This window comes from Typopeltis vanoorti, chromosome 14, assembly GCF_054136105.1.
Source record: "Typopeltis vanoorti isolate ZY-2024b chromosome 14, IOZ_Tvanoo_1.0, whole genome shotgun sequence".
Lineage (NCBI taxonomy): Eukaryota > Metazoa > Arthropoda > Arachnida > Uropygi > Thelyphonidae > Typopeltis > Typopeltis vanoorti.
In genome coordinates this window covers 9,643,716-9,665,824 of record NC_143562.1, presented here as the reverse complement: position 1 = coordinate 9,665,824, position 22,109 = coordinate 9,643,716, and the positions used below count along the sequence as shown (strand labels likewise).

General features: G+C 34.6%; 1 protein-coding gene across 4 annotated transcripts; it reads right to left on the bottom strand.

Moving 5' to 3' along the window:
* Positions 1-1,838: 1,838 nt before the first annotated feature.
* On the bottom strand, positions 1,839-16,384 carry LOC150099192 (uncharacterized). 4 transcript variants are annotated; one of them, XM_090403741.1, is made up of 3 exons: positions 15,894-16,384; positions 6,121-6,227; positions 1,839-4,996 (listed from the first exon to the last, which is right to left on the bottom strand). In XM_090403741.1, the coding sequence occupies exon 3, from the start codon at positions 4,380-4,382 to the stop codon at positions 3,192-3,194; it is 1,191 nt and encodes a 396-aa protein (XP_090259867.1). In that variant the 5' UTR covers positions 4,383-4,996; positions 6,121-6,227; positions 15,894-16,384; the 3' UTR covers positions 1,839-3,191. The 4 variants fall into 4 exon arrangements, with proteins under 4 accessions (XP_090259867.1, XP_090259866.1, XP_090259869.1 ...); XM_090403740.1 differs by lacking the exon at positions 6,121-6,227; XM_090403743.1 differs by lacking the exon at positions 6,121-6,227 and having other exon boundaries at positions 16,208-16,384.
* Between the last annotated feature and the right edge of the window lie 5,725 nt (positions 16,385-22,109).

The window sequence follows — 22,109 nt, the reverse complement described above, 5'->3', positions numbered from 1 at the left end:
TTTTTCATCATCATCTTCCTTATATCCTCTTTTACCTTGCGGTGTCGAGGGTCCATTGATCATCGGACCTCACTCCGTTTACAGGATAAGGTGGTCAGCCTTATGCCCCGGTGTATCCTATGGCCTGTAGTGTTGAGTTCTCAAGGCCAGTTTGCCTGCATTGCAGGATGAAAAAATCCCAGAATAAACTGGGGCAAAAACTCTGCTGTCCACGCCCAAGACTGGCTAACTTGGCTATGGCTGAGGAAGATCCTTCAGCTCCTCACGTCACCAACGGGAATCGAACCTAGGACACTCCTTCCCCAGGCATATGGTTGCGAAGCGCATACCCTTCTTCAATTTTATGGATTTCTGATTGTGCAATGTATTCTCTACACCTATTATTAACATGTCTGGACCTGACACTAATTTTTCCATTGTCTTTGATTGATCCTTTAACAAGATTTATTAGTTGAGTTCTTTAATTTTGTTATATCTCTTTAATTTTATTTTGTCTAATTCTTCTTTCTTTACATTTTTATTTCATCCATTCTTGATTTTACTCGTTTACATTCGTCTTTGTTTATCCAACTTCTTATATTTTTGCCCTTTTTTAATTTTTACTTTCCTTCTTTACATCATTAAGTTCAATATTTCTTATGTCTGCCATGTTTTTATGGTTCATGGATTTTTACAAACTTTATTTTTTTGCTGTACTATTAGTTCTTTAAAGTTTTCCCAGTTAGGGTTTTCTTGTTTTTTTAGTTTACTTATTTCATCTTGGAATGTTTTTTTTTTAATTTAATTTGCTTTTAAATTTTCTAGATTCTACTTCAATGTATTTGTCTTTCTTGAGTTTTACTTTGTCATTAAGAGCAATTTGTGGTCCGAGCCAGTCTGTGAAATCAAAAATGTTTTGGCAAGTGGAAGTTCAAAATGTTGCTATGAAATGGAATCCAAAGAAATGAGGTTATCAGAACTGCAGATCTATTTAATGAAAAGTCCATGCAGTTTTTCAGAAACATTTAAAAAAAAAAGAGGCAGAAGCAAACAACCCTAGACATGTTTTTTTTACAGTCCATTTGCCAAAACCCTGAAGTGAGCCCAATTGTCCTTCTGGTGAAGATTGATCATTAAAAACTGTTTTCATTTTATTGATGTTAAAATTTTTTTGTAGCAAATACATGTATTTGCTACAAAATAAATGATATTTACCATATTTTTATGACATTTTAAATGAGTTTTATCTGCATTTTTAATATGTACTATGGTTGTGGGGAGGAGCTGGAACAAATTAATTGATTTTCAATTAAATCTTATGGGGAATTGCGCCTTGGATAACGATGGTAATCCTGGAACGGATTACAGTCGTTAACCAAGGCACCACTGTATTTGAAAATAAATCATTTGTTATGCTGTATTGCTAGCCTGGGATAGCTTACCAGATAGCTATCTGATCTATTTGGAGTTATGGCTGAAACAACTATCTGTTAATTGTATATTTTGCAAAATGAAATACAAAATCTTCCTGGAGGGGGGAAAACCACTTCCATATGGATCAGAAAGCATTTCTGCTCTACTATCTACAGTCTATGAGTTTCAATCCCACTGTGGCTTGGATTCACATATTTAGGCAGTAAGTGATTTCCATCACCAAAAGGTGTGGCAACTACCATGCTTACTACAGGCATAAGTGACCTCAAAAGGTATTATCAACTGTGACTACAGAACAGAATTTCAAGAACATGCCAAGTACATTCACAGTACATGTGCTACAGGTTTACAACCTTTTTGTTGAACAGGACTGCTGTTAAAAGTATAATTTCTCTAGTCACTGAAGAAAATAAAATTTATTCACATAAAAATAAAATATTAACTGGGCTACACAACTTAATAATTATGACAATGCCCTTCGGCTGGATAGATGCAAGTTTAAATTGAATGAAGGATGAATTATAACAGGCTTTCATCAACCAAAGGTGACTTAAATGGATCTTGTACTGAGGCAGCAGAATTTCTCCTAAAAAGTTTTTTCTTTGTGCAAACATACAAACTGTACAGAGAATTCACATAATTAAGAGAGCAAAAAACATTTGCAGGTAGCATGGGATGTTGACTCGAAATAGATTAGAGTGTAGAATAACAGTGTGTGGTGGCTATCATGATAAATGTTTTAACTACATAGAGGCAATGCTTAATGATTATTTCTTACAATAAGCATCTCAATAACTTTTATGATTATGACTTAATCCATAAACTCAGTGCATATTTTTTTAAGCTGCTAATGGAATTAATGAGAGTTTCCACTTCATTGTAGATAGTTACTATTTTATCTCACAAATGCTTATGAGAGAATTCTCTACATCAACAGGTAATCAAATAGATGACTGACAGATATTCAAACTGGTGTAACAATAATAAAATTATATCACTAATAAATCAAATGATTTATGTTTTGCAGTTTCATGAATTTTTTATTTACATTCATTATTAGTCAAAAAATATTTAAACAGAATAACTTTTCAAAGTAATTCTAAACAAGTTCATTTTCAGAACTAACAATTCAAAACAATTCCTTACACAGCTGAATAACATAAAATCATTTTTTAAAAAAATTATCTGAAAAGAATTTATTTTTAGTTCACTGGCAAAATTATGTGCAATTGAAAAAATGCTTCTTAGAAGAATTCTTTCCTTCAGGTTTATCAGTTACTTAAGATCAAAGCAAAATATTAAATATGAATGTTTTTGTTATATCCTCAATTTATTCAAAATGGGTTTCACATAACTGTAAACTTTAGATTAATTATAAACTACACAGCAAACAGATATGAATTCTGAAGCGATTTCTGTGAGGTGGAGCTTCTGCATGATCTGAAATAAGTTTTTCTTGTGAAATTTATGTACCTTAAGATTGAAAGCATGTGAAAATGATTTACCACAAATTTCAAAATTCATTCAAACATTTGAAATGGATTTACTACAAGTTTCACAAATAAAAGATTTCTTATTCGTGGGCATGTATTTTCTTTAGGATAATGAGTGAGAAAATGATTTACCACAAGTTCCACATGCAGATTTCTCATTATAATGCAATCTTGTGTATACTTTAAGATAAGAAGCTTCAGATAAGGATTTACTACACATCTCAAGTTTTTCATTGGTGTGAACTCTTATTTGATCTTTAAGATGAGCACAGTGAGAAAATGATTTCAAATTTCACTTGTAAAGGGTTCCTTTTTAATGTGAAGTCTTATGTGTGCTTTAAGAGAGGAAGCAACTGAATAAGTTTTACCACATGTTTCACACCCGAAACGCTTCTCCTTAGTGTGAACTCTTCTATGACGTTTAAGACGATATGACTGAAAAAATGATTTTCCACATATGTTACAAATAAAGGGCTTGTTATTAGTATGAATCACTGAATGTTTCTTAAGATATAACATTTGTGAAAATGATTTACCACAAGTTACACAGGTAAAAGGCTTATCATCAGTATGGAGTCTTGCATGTCTTTTAAGATAGGAAGAATGAGAAAATAATTTTCCACAAGTTTGACAACTGAAAGATTTTTCACTAACATGAACTTTTGCATGATCTTTAAGATGATGCGACTGAATAAATGATTTTCCACATATTTCACACATAAAATTCTTCTCATTGGTGTGAATCATTGTATGTTTCTTAAGATATATCATTTGTGAAAATGATTTACCACAAATTACACATTTGAAAGGTTTTTGGTCAGTGTGGAGTCTTGTGTGTATTTGAAGGTAACAAGCATGAGAAAATGATTTTCCACAAGTTTCACAAGTAAGAGATTTTTTTTTAGTAAAATATTTTGTATGGTCTTTAAAGCGTGGCTCAGAAAAGAATTTTCTAGGTTTTTCATATGCGAGAGGTTTTTTATTATGAAGTTTTAAATGATCTTTAAGAAAGTAAGGATGAGAAAATGATTTCAAACAAATTTCCCATGTGAATCTCTCATTAGTGTGTATTTTTGTATGATTTTTAAGGTGATGTAAATGTGAGAATGATTCCCCACATACTTCACATATAAAGGGTGTCTCATTAGCATGAATCATTTTATGTTTTCTAAGATGTGTCATCTGTACAAACGATTTATTACAAATTACACATTTAAAGGGTTTTTCATTAGTGTGGAGTCTTGTGTGTATTTTAAGATAAGAAGCACGAGAAAATGTTTTGCCACAGACCTGACAACTAACAGGGTCTCTGCTATGGTAAACTACTGTGTCTTCTTTAAAGTGTGATTCAGAAGTTTCACAAATAAAAGGTTTTTCATTAGTATGAACTATGAAATGATCTTCAAAATCATGTGACTGCGAAAATAATTCGCCACATATTTCACAAAGAAAGGATATGTCATTAGTGTAGAGCATTGTATGCTTTTTTATTATGTAAAATTTGTGAAAATCATATCACAATTTACACATGTAAAGGGCTTCTCAGTAGTGTTAAGTCTTCTATGTACTCTTGTTTCTTTAGATAGTTATAACATAATTATAATACCTATTACTTTTTTTTGTGTTATATGATTAAATGGAGATAAAAATGAAATGTATGAGAGGAAAAACAATGCTAATTATGAAATCTCTTTCAAGAATTCAATCTTCTGAGTGATTTGTGTTACAGCTTAAAGTTTTCTCTTTAGCCTGTTGATTTAAAACTTTAAAAATGTTGTTTTCATCTACCAAAGGTTATACTAACAAAAGCTTTCTCAGGAATGGAAAGTAAATGTTGCTTCATTATTTCAAAATGATTTCACTGAATTTCATATTATTTCAAAAACTTCCTGAAGGGTCTCAAAGATTATACACTACTTTATATTCTATCAAACATAGACCAATTTACTTTTCTTGCAGAAAGATTCCTCTATATTATTTTGTGCAATGAAAGGCGATTCATGGAAAACATTCAATAATAATAACAATATGAAATATGCTGTTCAAGTAGAATTTCAATGTCTCATATCCACGAAGCATGATCAATTACTCTGAAAAGAGAAAAATTATGAGATTATGATCCATATAATTAACATAATAAAAATAATAACACTGAACAATAAATGAAATTCATTATTATTATTACATGCCAATAATAGTACATAATATAATAACAAATACGATGCTACTAATAAATAAATAAGAACATGAGAATAATGAACTCAGTATTTGGACATAAATACACAAATATATGATCAGCCAAAGAAAAAATTTTAATTATAATTTAGAGTTAATAAGAACACACAGAAGTTTTGAATTAAAGTCTTTATCAGAAAGTCAAATCAAAAATCTAATTTAAACAAAAATGGCTAAAAATAAATAAAACTGAAAACCCAAAACCTATAAATAAAAGACATGGACAAAGATATAAAATAAAGGGCAAAAATACAAACAATATGCTTAGAAAAACTGTTAACCTTTTTTTAAAAATCTCTGGATAATAAAGAAGCAAAATTTTGATGACTTCACATCAATTGCTTTAGAATCTTAAAATGCAAAAACACATATCCTTACAGACATATATAATGCAATGCATTATGAGAAGGGTCACTACGCAGAGTTGACCAGTCCTGAAAATACTTCAGGCACAAACTTTGTTTGCTTAACACTTGGATAAGTGTAAGCAAACAAATGGGATTAAACCAAGACTACTGGCATCCGTAATTTACAGCATAACCAAGTGGGAAAACTTCCAACAACAATCTGTAATCCAGAGTATTACATATTTTAATAATAAGGTGAAGCACCTATTGGCTACTCATACATGAAAATATGGCTTCTGCATTACTTCAACATTAGTATCATCGTTGGGTTCAACTGATGAGACCTCAATAAAGATCGAAATCAATCTGGGTAGTGAATCCTTGTCATAATGCATGGTATTATACATGTCTAGAAAGATATGTGCTTTGCATTATGGGTATAGTTCGCCCACCGATTAGAGATCCTTCGACACTACTGCGCATCTCAGAAAAAGGAGAATCCATTCCGATAATAGGGTAATCAGTCCGTATAGTGGGACGAGTTGTTTATTATTACCGGTCGGAAAATTAACTAAAATAATCATAAAAGAGAAGTTAACTATGTTGCTTGTATAACAGTTGGAAAATTTTACCTATAAAGCACACGATTTCGCGTGTTGGCGACCAATTCGGACATCCTTCATTTCTTTCTCCCTTTCAGCACGAATCGACTATTCTTGGAAAGACGCGAAGCAGGGACCTACAAATGGTGGGCAAACTATAACTAAGGCAAGTAATGCGAAGTCATTAGCTTCTATATAATAGTTGCCCAATTCCAGAAAATATTTTTTTTTGTTTCCTTACACTTTGATAAAGGATTAAACCAAGAATATAATTTTGTGGCATCTTTAATTTATGTGTTCATAAATATATACCAGAAATAAAATAGCAGTCAAATTAGAACAACATTAGAACAGCAAGACACATCGAGAGGAATATGTCAAGGATTTATCTCATTACCTGTAATTTTTAAGATATAAATAAAATTTTAACAATTCATTTGGTATACAAACCTAACTCATTTGGTATACAAAGAAACTCACAAATGAAGACAGACACACAATTATTTGAAGATGGTCATATAGTATTATCTACATCAGAAAATTATTTGTAAAGCTCACTAAACTACTTATTAAATGAAATATCTGAAATAAATGAAAAAAATAAAAGAAAATTATAAATTTTACATCAGACAATTATAATTTTCAATATTCTTTTCGAATAATCCAATTTAAACTGATTTGTAAACCAAAAAAAAAAATGACAATTTGTTAATTATGTTTACAGTTTATGGCAGTGGCATGGTCCCTTTCATTGGTTGCGTTTTAGAGTTGTTCAAGCACTTTAATGGAGTATTTCATCCTGGAGAAGGTTTTAATACTAGAGGGATATTGTTAAGGGCAGGTTCAAGGTCTAGAGGTGCAAAAGGAGTATGTTCCAAATACCGAGTACTCTGGATGTCAGTAAAGCTGTGGAACTGGATGGTATTTCACCACGGGTTTTGAGAGAATGTACTGAAGAACTGACAGTTCTGTTGACCTTGCTCTTCAATGAAAGTCTGGCTGCAGGAAATGTACTTAAGAAATGGAAGGAAGGTAAGATAATGCCATTGCATAAGGGCAGTAGCAGACTGAAAGTATCTAATTATAGGCCAGTTTGTGGGTCATCAGTTGTGTGTCAGAGAAGAGATCTTGGGTTGATGATTGATAGAAAATTGAAATTCAGGGAGCATATTGCAAAGGTAGAAGGTCTTGGAGAAATTAGTAAGGGACTATATACAGCGTTGGACAGATGGGGGTAATGTTATCGGTGAGAATCAACATGGATTTGTTAAGGGGTGCTCTTGTTTTAGTAATATGATTGCTTTTTATAATAAAGTGACAAGAGCAGTTGATGACAGAAAGGCATATACTACCATTTTTTTAGATTTTACAAAGGCATTTGACAGGCTGCCACATGATAAGCTGATATTTAAGTTGCAGCACATGGGTTTAGATGTCAGGTTAGTCAACTGGTTTCAGGATTAGCTGTCTGATAAGTATCCGAGAGTTGTGTATTGTGGGGCAATATCAAGGAAGCAGAAAGTTACAAGTGGGGTTCCACAGGAATCAGCACTGGTACCTGTATTGTTCAACCTTTATATCAGTGACACTGTCAATGGATTGCAAGGGGATATTCAGTTGTTTGCAGATCATGTGAAGCTGGGAAGTGTTATCAGTAATAGTGCATATGTTGCAGTCCTGCAAGAGGATTTGAATAAACTAGACAGATGGGAAAATGAACGGGGATATCAGTTTAATGCAGCAAAATGTAAAATCTTGAAGTTTGGGATCCATCGATGAGAGGATGCATACTCAATTGGAGGAGCTGTACTGGAGAAAGTAGAGGAAAGAAGAGATCTGGGGTTAATGATTGGTAGAAAACTGAAATTCAGGGAGCATATTGCAAAGGTGGAAGGTAACCCAGAGGATTGCTGCAATACCGAGAAGGACGCTGACCTGCAGAAATAAAAGTAATCATTCCGTTGTATAAGACCCTGATCAGACCACATTCAGACTATTGTTTTCAAATTTGGTCTCCACAATTTCCTTCCACCATATCTTTGGTCTTCCTGTAGCCTTCTTTCCATCTCTAGGATACCATTCTGTCCATTTTTGACTTCTTGCAATATGACCAACCCATTGCCATTTGGATCTTTTAATGGTTATAACTCTGAAAATGAAATAAATTTACAGGAACTTAATGGCCTAGACATGGGATATATTCTTCATTCTGCAAATGCTTGCATTAACATTGTGAGCCATATCGCAAATGAAATGAGAAAAAACATTAATAGACAATGCTAGAAAATAACACTAGGATTTCTTGCATTAGCCTCTTTACACTATTATGCACACCAAACAACATGGCTGCACCATCACAAGTTACAGACAGTAAATACTCCTTTAAGTAATCTTCAGATAATCCTAAGCACTCAAAATGACTAAAAGAGTTTAGAATTCCTCTAGCAGTTACATCTGATAATTCGATCAAGTGTGGAAAGAGTAGAGAGGCAAGTAACAAAGATGGTTTCAGGACTGTACAATGTTAGTTATGAGGATTGGCTGAGAGAATGTGGACTGCAGAGTTTGGTGGATAGAAGAAAGAGGTGATATGATCGAGACTTTTAAACTGTTGAGAGGCAGTTACAAGATGGGCACTGGGGAGTTCTTTCGGTTGGTGGAACAGCAGGAAGGAGAGATGACAAGGGGCCATCTCTGGAAGTTCTGAAATTACTAAATTAAGCTGTGAGCAAGAGGGTGAGGAATGGTTTCTCTGTAAAGAGGGAGGTTGAAAGTGGAATGCCTGAGAGATTGGTGAGAGCAAGAATGATCAATGAGTTCAAGGAGTGGTATGATAGATTGTGTTTCCTAAGGACTCCTGTGATGAGTCTCTTGACTCCATGGAGGCCTGAATAATAATAATAATGAAAATGCAAAGTGATGATATATAGTTCAAAACTGGTGCACCAAAAAGTTTATGGTATAGAGTTAAGTGACACAAAACCTTTTATCGTTCTATCTACTCTGCTAAATCACTGTATGCAGGTTGATTTCCTCAAACCAAACTTCCTATGTTAAGAGGCAAATTAAACTCTTTTAAGGGAACTGAGCTCTCTTTCTTCTAAAAATCTGTGTGCTTATAGCTGTATTTTTTTGTTGTTGTTGTTATTGTTTGAGAACTCTTCACTGGTTCTAACAAATGCTCTGTCTTCATGGTGAACCTCCAGATCATTAGCTAGCAACATTCACTTCATATGAATATTTCTTCATCCTTGTCAAATCCTGAATGTATGAACATATATTTCAAGCAGCTTTTCCAAAACATCATTCATAAACTGCTATCCCATCCCAAAAGGATGTGGACTTCTCATACATTTGAATACCATGGGAAACTAAGATAATCCGGTTTTCCTGTTCTACATTTAACATTTTAAATCCTCCATCAGACCTGTAGTAAGAAAGGTGATTCTCTCTCTCTCTCTCTGTGAGCAATAAAAATTGTCAGTCAGCCAGTCATTCACAAATATCCATTAAATTGGTAAGATTGATACCTGCATCTTTTGTTTGGTTGGAGAGCATCTACACTATTTACTCAGCCAACCCGTCTTAACAGATATTCTCTACTTGTCAGTGTCTTATCATAGTACTGGTGCACCGTATCATATTTGCAGCTCTTACTCTTTAATTCCTGATCCTGAATCTCATCAGCCTCTTGGATTACACCTTCACCAATACAGTTCACAGCCTTGCACATCTCCACCAAATATCATGTCTTGCAGCTATTAACCCGAAACAGCAGCACTACTCATGAGTTCATTTAAATTTTCTCAAACTTTTCAAAGACTCAACATCACATACATATGTGATTGTAATCATATATACTGTAGAACTACACTCATAATCATATGAGTATACAACAATTGAAAACGAAGCGAATGAAATAGATTAAGGTGAAACTCAGAGTTTTATGAAAGTGGAGGAGTAGATAAAACAAGATAGAGAGGTTAAAGAGATTTGCTAAGTTGTGTGTGTTGCAACTGACAGCAACAAGTAAAAGTAAAGTAAAGTACAGTGAAAAGGTTTAAAAACTTTCGATTAGATAATCTAATTCACATGATGTAGTGATCAAATATGTTATTTTTTGTAGCCTCTAATAAGCAGGTAGATAGTTTGACATCTGGCAACAAAAAATCTTCTACCACCTGAAGACTTTACCAATCATTCATGCAATCATGGAACTTGAACCAAAAGGCTTGGGGTGCATAGAATTCCAGCAGAAGAAGCTAACACTTTGGCAGTGAGTTCATCATCATGAGACCAATATTTTACATCTGCTAATCATGTGTCTTCTTCTGAATGCTTTGTCTGTTTTCTCAAATGAAACACCTTATATCTGTATATGAGAGCAGCTAATGATGCACCCACTCTTTAACCAATATCAGCTAGTTTGATATGGAGATATCAAGGTTTTTCGTCCCACAAAATAAGGAAACTGATCAAAAGAACAAAGTTAACAGATATAACTTATTGGCCTTAATTTCTTAATTCACAACCCTTTAATTGAATTAGAACCACTACATGAAATAATGTATGAGCAATGAGTTCACCTGCAGTTTCTAGCAGATCACTTGCATTCTTAAGTCTGAATAAAAATTTTGTATGAGAGAATGATTAAAAAAAAAGAGAAAAAAAGAACAGAATTGAATTTATTTGAATTTCATTGAATTTTACTACTATAATTGTGTACCTTTACTAATGACACTGTTTATTTTCAATTCACATAATAGTTGAATATGGATTTAAAAAAATGTCATTTTATTTTGCCTTCTCAGATAGTCAGTTGGGAATTTGGTTACAGGTTTGACTGACTGATAGCAGCTGTGTGAGAGGAGAGGGGAGGGGGATGCATGTCCCCCAAAAAAGGCAGGTGACATGTGTGATACCATGGGGTTTTTTTCTGAGACCATTGTTGTGTAATTTATATTATGAATTAGTTCAGAGCAGTCAGAAAGGATATTAAATTGTCTGCTAGCTAGCTAGTTATTCATTTTGATACCATATGGTCACTCCTGTACCTGAATGGGTTTCAGGAGTGAAGCCTTCTACTAAAAGCAGTGGTAGGGTTGCAGATTCTTTTTCCCACAGAGAATTAGTAGGACCATCACTTGCTCTTGGTGGAATTCGAGCATGCAGCCTCTTGGCTAGAGATTGGATATGCTAATCACTTGGCCAACCATTTGTCTGCAAGAGGATTTGAATGGGTTGGTACTTTTTACTGAAGAATGCTAATGTCACTTCAATGTTACTAAGTATAAAATTTATGCGCTTTGGCCAGTGAAATAAATAAGGTTTATCGTATTGAAAGAACTTTGCTACAGGAGGTACTGGAAATTGATATAGGGATAGAGAACTGCAGTTTTGAGGACATATCCCACCTTCTTATTTTACACCTCATATATACTTTCCCTTTTATGCTTTTTCTATAGCTAATTCTTTAAGTTTTGCTTTATTCTTTCATTCTTAAATCACTCATTTCACTTTTGTTCTATTTATGTTTCTAACCTTGGGAACACAGTTTCTTCAAAATTCCTTGACTAGCTTCCATGTAATATTAATTTCTTTCCCACTAAACAACTCCAACCATAATACTACAAGTTGTTTAAGTTTGACATAATATTTCATCTTTTACATATATCCCTTGCAGCTTGGGATCTCCACATGACTAAAATCCCAAGTAAAGACAGAACAAAGTGCACAGTTAATTCAGTCACATTTCTGATTCCTGTGTTTCCTCCATTACATACCAAAGTACTTAATGCTCAGAAACATACTATCTTTATTCAAATTATCTGTTTTTCTTCTACATTGCTGTTTCTCTATCATTTGTGCATCACTAAATTGATTAATAATTTTTTTTTTAATATAAATTCTACCCACAAACGATTTTCAAACTTAAATAGAATGGGAAAGGTAAGATTAGCAAAACAAGGTTGGCAGGAAAAAGACCTAGAGGAAGACCAAGATAAGTGGATTGATATGGTAAAAAAAAAGTGCCTCAGAAGACAGGAATACATGATCTGATAATATTGGAGACATAACAGACTGATTTCGAGTAAAATTGTAGATAGGAAGTTAGTAATGATGTAAGTTTTTCATGAATAGGAGGAACAGGAAGGATATGATTTGTGGACTGCTTTGCCAGACATTATGAATGCAGATATATTGAATGGGTTTAACGCATTTTGATGGGCTTTGTGTGTAACACGGTTTGCTTCCTCTGATGAGTCTTTTGACTCCATGGAAGTCTGGTGTTAATAATAATCTTTTACTTTTAAACCAAAATGACATAATTATGGCAAACCTCCAACCCACAAACAGAAAAAAATGTGTCAAAATCCTACAGTAAATTATTAATGCAGGTAGGTTTACAATTCTGGTTTGATGCTTATTTAATTGAACCAACTTCAACACTAAAGAGACAAAATAAATATGGCAATTTATTATGTTTGTAATTCACATATTTCATTTTACTATTGAAAAAGAACTTAATTACCTAGACCACTAACTAACAGGCTTCACTTAGTTCCTGTAGAACAGATAAAACAATCATTCTATTTTTTCACTGCAGGGTATGTTCCAAAAAATAAAGTGTTAAAGTACTAAATAAATATCTTCACAGCACTTCTGAAGCACACATCAAACAATCAACCTTTACCAGTTCTCATCAGAACAAACCCTAATATCTTCTGCAAGCATTTGGGAAAAGTTGCTGTAGTTGAAAGAGATATGAAGTACAATAATATACAATGAAAAAATAAATCATCATGTCATAATAAAACTAAAATTTTCAGTTATTCTTGTGAGAAAATTATTTCAAGTGATCACAGGTGCACCTGGAACATTCCTAGTTGCAAATTATTAAACTAGCATATGGAGGATTTACTCCCTGGAATATTCCATTAAAACATGCAAGACTATACCATCAAGTGCTATCACCTTCTGAAGTATTTTTACCAAGAAAATACTTCAGAAGTAGTTACTTGTTTATCATCAACTGGCTATATATTCTTCCATAATATTTTCAATTGGCATCCGAGTGGCTATGTACTTCACATCCATATGATTGGGAAAAGAGTGTCCTGGGTTCAATTACTGTCGCTGATGTGAGGAGCTTAAAATCTTTCTCAGACATTGCCAAGTTAGCCAGTCTTGGGAATGGACGGCAGGGTTTTTCTTCCTAGTTTATCTGGGGTATTTCCTACCACAAGCAGGCAAACCAGCATTGAGAACATGTTTCTACAGACATAGGATGCACTGAGAGACATAGGACCCAACCACCTTATCTTCATAAGTTACAAGGAATAGAAACCATGGATACCCTAAAGGTAAAAAAGGGAAAGATTAAGAAACAAAGAAAGATATTTTCTATCCTGAATTGCCTAGCACTACTCATACTGTTTGTCTTTCTTATTCTGTTCTTTATACATATATTATATGAAGGGTGTACATTCAGGGAGTGCTAGGTGTACTGTGCATTCCCACAGAATAGCAATAACAACGATATATTTTTGGATTTATTTCTGATAAAAATACTGCTATTGTTTCTGGCATTGTGCAATTCCTAAAATTAAACACAATATACCAATACAAATATACCACAATATACAAATTAAAAGGACATATTTTGACATGTAAACATTGCATCACAGTTGTGTTAATAGACATTGTTTGCCATCATGAATATGGACACCATTGAGCCCTTTACCAGACATACAAATTGCACAGCAGGACAATTCTCAGCATGCTATTGGTTTTAAACCACAGAGGGCAAATGTGTGCTGAGACAAGAGCATACAGAAATCATTAATCACTGCGATTGGTTGTGTCAACCAAACCAATTAAACATTGTTATTTGTCATGTGTTGCTGTTGTTGTTATCTGAGTTTCATGTTTTGTGTATGAAGTGTGAACTGACATGCTTGGGACACCAACATAGACATGTTTTTAATATACAATTTTCTACAAATAATTTATAACTCTCTTCGCCCAAACTTACAATGGTGAACAGTGTTGATGATTTACTAAATGAGTTTTCTGCAAGAACTTTTGAGGATTATATGATTGTAGCCCAAGGAGGTAAGCCTCTCCACCTCTCCCAAATTACACACCTTTAAGTAATTCAAATAAACCAACCAAATATAACATTCACCTTCATTATTGTTTTCTAATATATCTAAAAACAAACATTGTCATCCACTATGCATATTTGGTTACAATTAATTCATAAATTAAAGTATTCAAAGTTATCCTACAATTAATTGCATTCAACCAATTAAGATGGGTGCTGATGCATTATGCACTCTTAAAACTTTCATAATACATTTTTGTAGTGCATACACACACCAAGAAATTATATTCTTAGTTTCATCCTTTATCTAAGTTTAAGCAAACTATGTTTGCATGTGCCAAAATTCATCATATAAACAAAAAAAGATATGGTATTAATTAACATAACTAAATTCTAAGATTATATAGGATTGTTTTGCTATTTTTTTAAGTACTTTTGCTTTTGTTTATAGTGAAATAGTACTGTACTTCACAACTAGGCTACTTGTATATACAAGCTAATGACTTCACATCAGTATCTAACAGACACGTATTATACAAAGGGCCAATGTGTTTGCTTACACATGGATAAAAGATGAAATCAAGAGTAAATTTCTTATCATCTTTAATTTATAGTATAACCAAGCAGAAAACTTTCAACTAATGATTGGTTTTGGTTCCAAGAATCTCCAAGTCAAAATTCATCATATAAACAAAAAAAAATATGATATTAATTAACATGACTAAATTCTAAGACATATAGGGTTGTTTTGCTATTTTTTAAAATACTTTTGCTTTTGTTTATAGTGAAATAGTACTGTACAATTTATGACAAAAAAAATCACTCTACTGTAATGAATAATGAAATGCATGTGTATTGTGCTTCTATGCGTTTATTAGTAAAATTATCAGCTGACACCAGAAGAAAAAATAATCCTTCAAAGCTGATGCTCTGAAGTATTAATTGGACAATCCTTTTGGAGAAAGTGATGGATTTCTAACAAATTATTCACATTCAGGATTAGCAAGAAAGCATTGCAAGGATGGTTCACTAGATGCATAGCTTGTTTAAGAAACCGTCTCATTTTCAGTGGATGAAATGTTAACGAGAAGAGGGTTTAAAAATTTGTGCATTGCATCCAACTTAGTCTGCAACCACAGTTTGCAGAATGATGCAAGTTGAATGTTGCAATTGCAAGCTTGAATCATTCTGTCCGCCTTGCTAAATCTCTCAATATTGATATGCATTTCATCATCCCCTCTCCTCCACAAAAACAATCCATTTCTTACCTTACGTAAAATGAAAAGAGCACATTATAAAACAAAAATCTAATCAACTGTCAGTGGCCTCACGGCTACACGCCGATATCTACTTGCCTAATACAAAGACCTTGTGGAACTGTGCCTACGCTCCAGTAGCATTAATACTAAAGCAGGTATTAATGAATCAAGGAATCACCTTCTGCATTGCACGGCCCACCATGGCACCTGACTTCTACCAATTTCATTTTATTTATGGTTAATGATATCACCTAGAAATAACATCACTGGGAGCTTACTAAGGCAATGAACAATAAATAGAAATAATAAGTCATACAAAACAGAAATTAAAAACAATTATTTTAGAGCAGCTTGCACAGTGAATTCGCTTAATATGAAGTTATATTTATGCTTGACTATCAATAGTGGGTAAGTGGTTATTAATTTAAATTTCTTACCTTACGTAAAATGAAAAGAGCACGAGTATAAAACAAAAATCTAATCAACTACCAGTGGCTACAACCAGTGGCTACACGCCGATATCTTCTTGCCTAACACAAAGCCCTTGTGAAACTGTGCTACGCTCCAGTAGCACTAATACCAAAGCAGGTACACAGCCAACACAAAGATAACCGGATTGCACAGTCGTTAATTTAGTGGTATGCGGCGTTTCACGCACAGTATAAATACATAGATAATAGAAGCGAATACGCAATCTTCGATACCAGAAACTAGTAGAGAAAATGCTATCACATGACTGAAAATGACTCACTTTTTCCTATTTTGCATAACTTGTTTACCCCTTTTTTCTGTTTATCATTATTATTTTGATTGTATTGGTTCAATTAATTTAATCCATGAGCACTTAGTAAACATGGGCGTTGTTATACTGCCACGTAGTTTATTCATATAACACCCATAATGGCAGCAATATTAGGTCCACACTTGTTTCTTTGGGCCGCCGTTTTCTAATAAAGTACCACCATTCACCTAACGGCATAAACAGAAATCTCTCACTGTTTCAATTGTTGGGCATACGAACAAAATAGACGGAACAATATAACGTACATTAGAAATGAAAACGACATGAACTAAAGCATATACCATCATGATACCTAACAGCAGTGCTTTTTTTTTTCTGGTGGCGCAAAGGTACGCAGTACCGGCCACTTTTTTCTTAAGTTTTTAAAAATTTGAGATTTATTGACAGTAAAATGTATTATTAAGTATTCCAGTAGATGGTACTGTGTTCACTAACTGAATTTTCAGTTTTGATTACTCATAAGTTAGTACCTGAGAGCCTGTGTAGCTCAGTAGAAGTGGCGTTTGCATTCTACAGCGCTTGACCGCACGAAGAAAGGATTTGATGGTTCAAATCTAGTCGCCGACTAGAGGAATTTTTTCTAAGCCTTTTTTCGGCCGGTTCCCGAGTTCGTCGATCCCTGGCACAGGCTAGCGGGTTTTCTCTCCCGGAAACTCGGGTTTTTCGTCCTGTAAACTCAAGAAAATCGACCGTAGAACCCACACTATTTTCAGACATTAAAAATAATATTGTGTTAGGGTTAGAGACCACGAGATGGCGGCACTAGCTTGCTGCCTTCTTCACTGCGTACCGATGAATCAGTGATAGCCTTGGGCCCGCTATCTCTCAGATTGGCTACCAGTGGAGATTGAACTGCCCACTCAGTCTCCAAAGTTAGATAGGATAAACGGCCCCGCCTACTCCCTATACGGGAACAACATAGGAGTTAACTGATTTTTTTTTTTTATAAGTTAGTACCCTGCTTTCCTGTTTCATAGGTTGGTATTGGTACGCAACCGGAAACAGGAAGTTGTGTTCACTTCCGATTGCTTCCAATATCATTTTATCAGCTATATATTCACTCTGCATCAAGCAGGTGTTCACGTGAGTTTTGAATTAATCTAAGTTAAATCAGTGCAATCATTGTTCAAAATGAGTAAAATAAGTTGTTACTTTATGCCAATGAGTAAAAAAAAAAAAAAAGAAGGTTGAAGAAGCAGAAATTGTTGAATCTACTTGTGATCCTGTGCAAAAGAAAACTAGCACCGAAAATACACTTGGTGACGAGGATCACGAAACCAAGACCTGATCCATGTGGTCAAAAGGAAGCAGACTCTGATAATGATTGGCCCGAATGTTGGACACTTTTGTAGAAAAATGACTTCTACGAGAGAAGTGGCTGTATGTCAAAAATACAATTTTCGGCTGTAAAGTGTGTCGTGATGTCGGAAGTCTTGCCGTCGATAAACACATGGGAACGAAAATTTCGGCAGAGTACCCAAATGGTAAAATCAGTCATTTTGGAGAATCTCGCAAACAACAGTTAATGTCATTAAGAAAAAAGATTTACGATCATAAGGAGAGTGCAGCACACAAAGCATGCCAAAAATAATATCTGAAGCAAAAAACGAAACATTAGAGAAAGTTTTCCTAAATACTTTGTCTCACAATAAAGACTTAACAGGAAAAGTGTTTCGAACCGCTTACAAAGTTGCAAAGAGAAATCAATCATTTAACAACTTTGAAGAAGAAATAAATTTACAGGAACTCAATGGCCTAGATATGGGATACATTCTTTATTCTGCAAATACTTGCATTAACATATCGCAAATGAAATGAGAAAAACATTAATAGACAATATAGTGAACTCCAAAAACAAAACATAGTTACTTATTAAAGAATCGACAACTGTGAATAACACAACAACATTGATTGGTATTGTTCGTGTAGTTCTTCCTGAACTTTTGGCTCCTGTGAGACTCATTCAGTTCAACTCTAGCAAATATGTGGACTAATGGCTGCTCCGAGGTCATCATTCTACAGTTGATACCAAAAGCAAGAAGCGATCTAGAGATGAGGAGGGTTTATATCGAGGATATGTTAAAAGTGTCAAAGCTGCTGTAATAACATCTTCATGGTGAGTACCGGCACGTTTTTTTCCAGAAAAAAGCACTGCCTAACAGTCATCAAATTTAGCAGACACCATATTAAACAATTTGAATTGTTAGCAGAAGAATCATTCCTGGAGTATTCAGAGTTATGCTACATCAGGATTCCAAGCAACTAAATGTTTATTATTGTTATTAAACCTCCTTGAAGTCAAAGACTCATCGAGGGGGGTCCCACTGTTACACACACAGATTATCATACTGCGCCTTAAATATGTCCATTGTCTCTGCGCTCACCACACTCTCGGGCAATACATTCCAATCACTCACCACCACTCCACTCCATGAAAAAATCCTGCTTCTCACCCCCTTGTTCACACTCTCTTTATAGAGCTTCCAGGCATGACCTCAATAAGTCATGCCTGGGAGCCCATTTTATTCAAAACCTCCCCGAGATTAATCTATTAATAACCTCTTAGCGCTTGAAGTTAGACCTAGGTTCTAGTCTAGTCGCCGACTGGAGGAACTTTCTAAGCCTATCTTCGACCGGTTCCAGAGTTAGTCGATCTCTGGCACAGGCAAGCGGGTTTTTCCTCCTGGAAACGCGGGTTTTTCGTCCCGTAAACTCAAGAAAATCGACCGTAGTACCCACATTATTTCAGACAGTGACATATCTTGTTAGGGTTAGGTACCAAGAGATGGCAGCACTTGTTTGCCAGCCTCTTCATCGGCGGCTGCTATAATTAGTGATAGACAGGGGCAAGCTATCTCTGATTGGCTACCGGTGGAGATTAAACTGCCCACTCAGTCTCCAAAAGCTAGATAGGGTATAAAGGCTTCGCCTACTCCCTATTAGGGAATAAAAGGCGTTAGTTGATTTGATTTTGATTGAACATCTTAACTGTCTTGCTCATATCCCCTCTCCTCCTCTGAAAATTGCATTATCTTAACCTGTCTGCAGTCAACATTACAGACAAGAAATCAACTTAATCAATTATCTCTGGACTTTTACGAAGGCATCTTCATCTTTCTGTAAATCAAGTGATTAAATCTGTGCACAGTAATCCATATGTTGCCTGATGAAAGCTGCATACAACATAACATCCTTAATTCTACAAGACAGTGTCCTCCACATCATTCCCATTATCAACTTTGCTGTCCTCACAATTTTAGCAACATGTCTGAAATTTTAGGTTCTTGGCCTAAATATCTCCCAGGCATGCCATGCATTCGGCCGGTTGCTGGTGGTTGAACACACCACCAGCAACCGGCCGAATCGTTTGGCGATCTGGCTTTGTTTTACTCGCCCCGCCATGTACTCACGCACGTATTTTTTTGTATTTACTGATTACGTGTACCTTCCCCGGTGGATTCGGCTGAACAACTGTGATTATTATAATTGTTTATTTTAAATGAAATATTTAATTTGATTGCAAATTACATCAATGAAAAGGATATTGCATGGAAAAGATGTGTGGGCCTGAGTAGCGATGGAGCCCGCGCAATGGCAGGCGCACGTACTGGACTTTTTCTGAAGATCAAAGCTGTAGCACCAGACTGTGTATGGGTGCATTGTAGCATTCAAAGAGAAGCATTGACCGTCAAAAGAATGCCATTGCTTTTAAATAAATAAATAAACTTTATAAAATCTCGTCCATTGAATTCAAGAACATTCTCTGCGTTGTGCAAAGAAATGGGGAGTGAACATGAATACACTACGAAGTGCCATGGCTGTCAAGAGGGAATGCTTTGAGAATATTTATTGAAATGAAGGATGAGGTTTTAATGTTCTTAGACCGATGTCACCCAACGGCTACGGATGTAATATTTGAATTCAAAGACAGTTTTCATGATGTCAATTGGTTTTGAATAACGTAAATCTGACATTACAAGGTAGCAATGTAACTGCGTTTAAAGTGCAAGAGCAGGTGGAAGCTGCAACAACAACAACAACAACAACAACAAAAAAAAAAAAAAAAAAACCTCAATTTGTGGTCCCGTCGTGTGGAAGCAGGGAATTACAAAACTTTTACAAATCTAACAGAATTAAAAAAGGAGTATAATATGAGTTGCATGCCGAATGAAATTTCAGCTGTTATTAAAGAACATATGCTAGGACTGCAGGTACATCTGAAGGAATATTCCCCCACCCCAATCAACAGCAACACAGCATGAATAAGGAACCATTTTACAGTGAACGCAGAATCTGAGACAAAATTGTGGATTCAAATATTGAACTGTCGTGTGATATGGCTCTCAAAGACATCTTGAACACAATGCCACTGATGGATTTTTGGCTGTCTTGTCGTCAGGAGTACCCAGTTTTAGCAGAAAAAAAGCGATAAAATTTCTAATGCCTTTTGTCACAACCTATATGTTTGAAACAGTGTTTTAAACACTGGTTTTTATAGAAAATAAATATAGAAACCGATTGAAAGTCGAACTGGATTTAAGAATAAAGTTATCAACTTTTCCTCCAAACTTGAAGTTTCTAGTTAACAAACAACAGCATCACACTCCTCATTAATCAATTACTTGGCTTTAGTTTAATTTCTTTATATTTTTGTAAAAGTAAATGCTTCTTTATTATAATAACAATAAATGAAAACTCGATGAACATTCAAATTTGTTTTATTTTACCTATTGACCATAAAACGTTTAGTGGGTTACAAAAATGAAGTATTAAAATAGCTGGGCCCACGGGAAAAAAAAAGTTTGGGAAACCTTGTTCTAAGGCACTTTTACAGTAACAATCCATCTATATCTTCGTCTTCCTCTGGATTATTTTCCTGCGACATGGCAGAGAACACTCGTTTTGCTAATCTTTCTTCGCCCATTCTGTTTAAGTGACCATACCACCTGAGATTAGCTCTGATAACGCATTCTTGGATGATGACAAGGTCAAGTTCTTTCCTAATATCCTCGTTTTTAATATGATATTGCCATTGATGCCAACTGTTCATGCCACTAATATTTCCCAGGACTCTCATATCTGCAGTCTCTAGTCTTTGGTCAAGTGTTTTTGTTTTACTTCTCACCCAGCTCTCAGATCCATAAGTTAAAACTGGTTTGAACACTATCTTGTATACAGCTAATTTCGTGTTCTGGCTAATTTCTCTCTTATTCCATATGAATTTATTTTGCATTCACAATGCAGTTGACATTTTCAATGATTCTGCCTATTTTCATTGTTTTTGTCTGGTTATTGCTGACCTTCATACCATATCTATTACAGCAGTTATTCAATTTAGTCCAGGAAACTTGCAAAGTTGTAGCGGATTTATTTAGAAGTATAACATCATCTGCATAGAATAAAGAACTGACAATAACATCTCCAATATTGATATCAGGTACCACTTTCCTTCATAATGTGATCGATATAGATAATAAATAACAGAGGGGATAATGTACATGCTTGTCTGGCACCAGATTTAACATCAGACCATTTTCCTGTACTGCCTTCAATTCTAACCGCTGACTCACAACTCAAATAAAGACTAAGTTTTGCTTGATATAATGCCCCATTGACACCATATAACTGTAGCGTTTTGAACAGCTTCTCTCTTGGCACCTTGTCATATGCCTTTTCCAGAGTGACAAAACTTAAATACAGATCTTTGTTATATTCAAATGATTTCTCAACTATTTGTTGTAAATTAAGATCTTATCTTGACAGCCTCTATTTGACCTGAATCCAGCTTGTTATTCCCCAAGCTTTTCTTCCACAATTCTTCTCAACCGTTTCTCAAGTATACTGGCATAAA

What these genes read in the sequence shown, in the direction of transcription:
- LOC150099192 (XM_090403741.1), bottom strand. Translation starts at nt 4,382, where the DNA reads ATGCTCTACACTAATGACATATCCTTTCTTTGTGAAATATGTGGCGAA.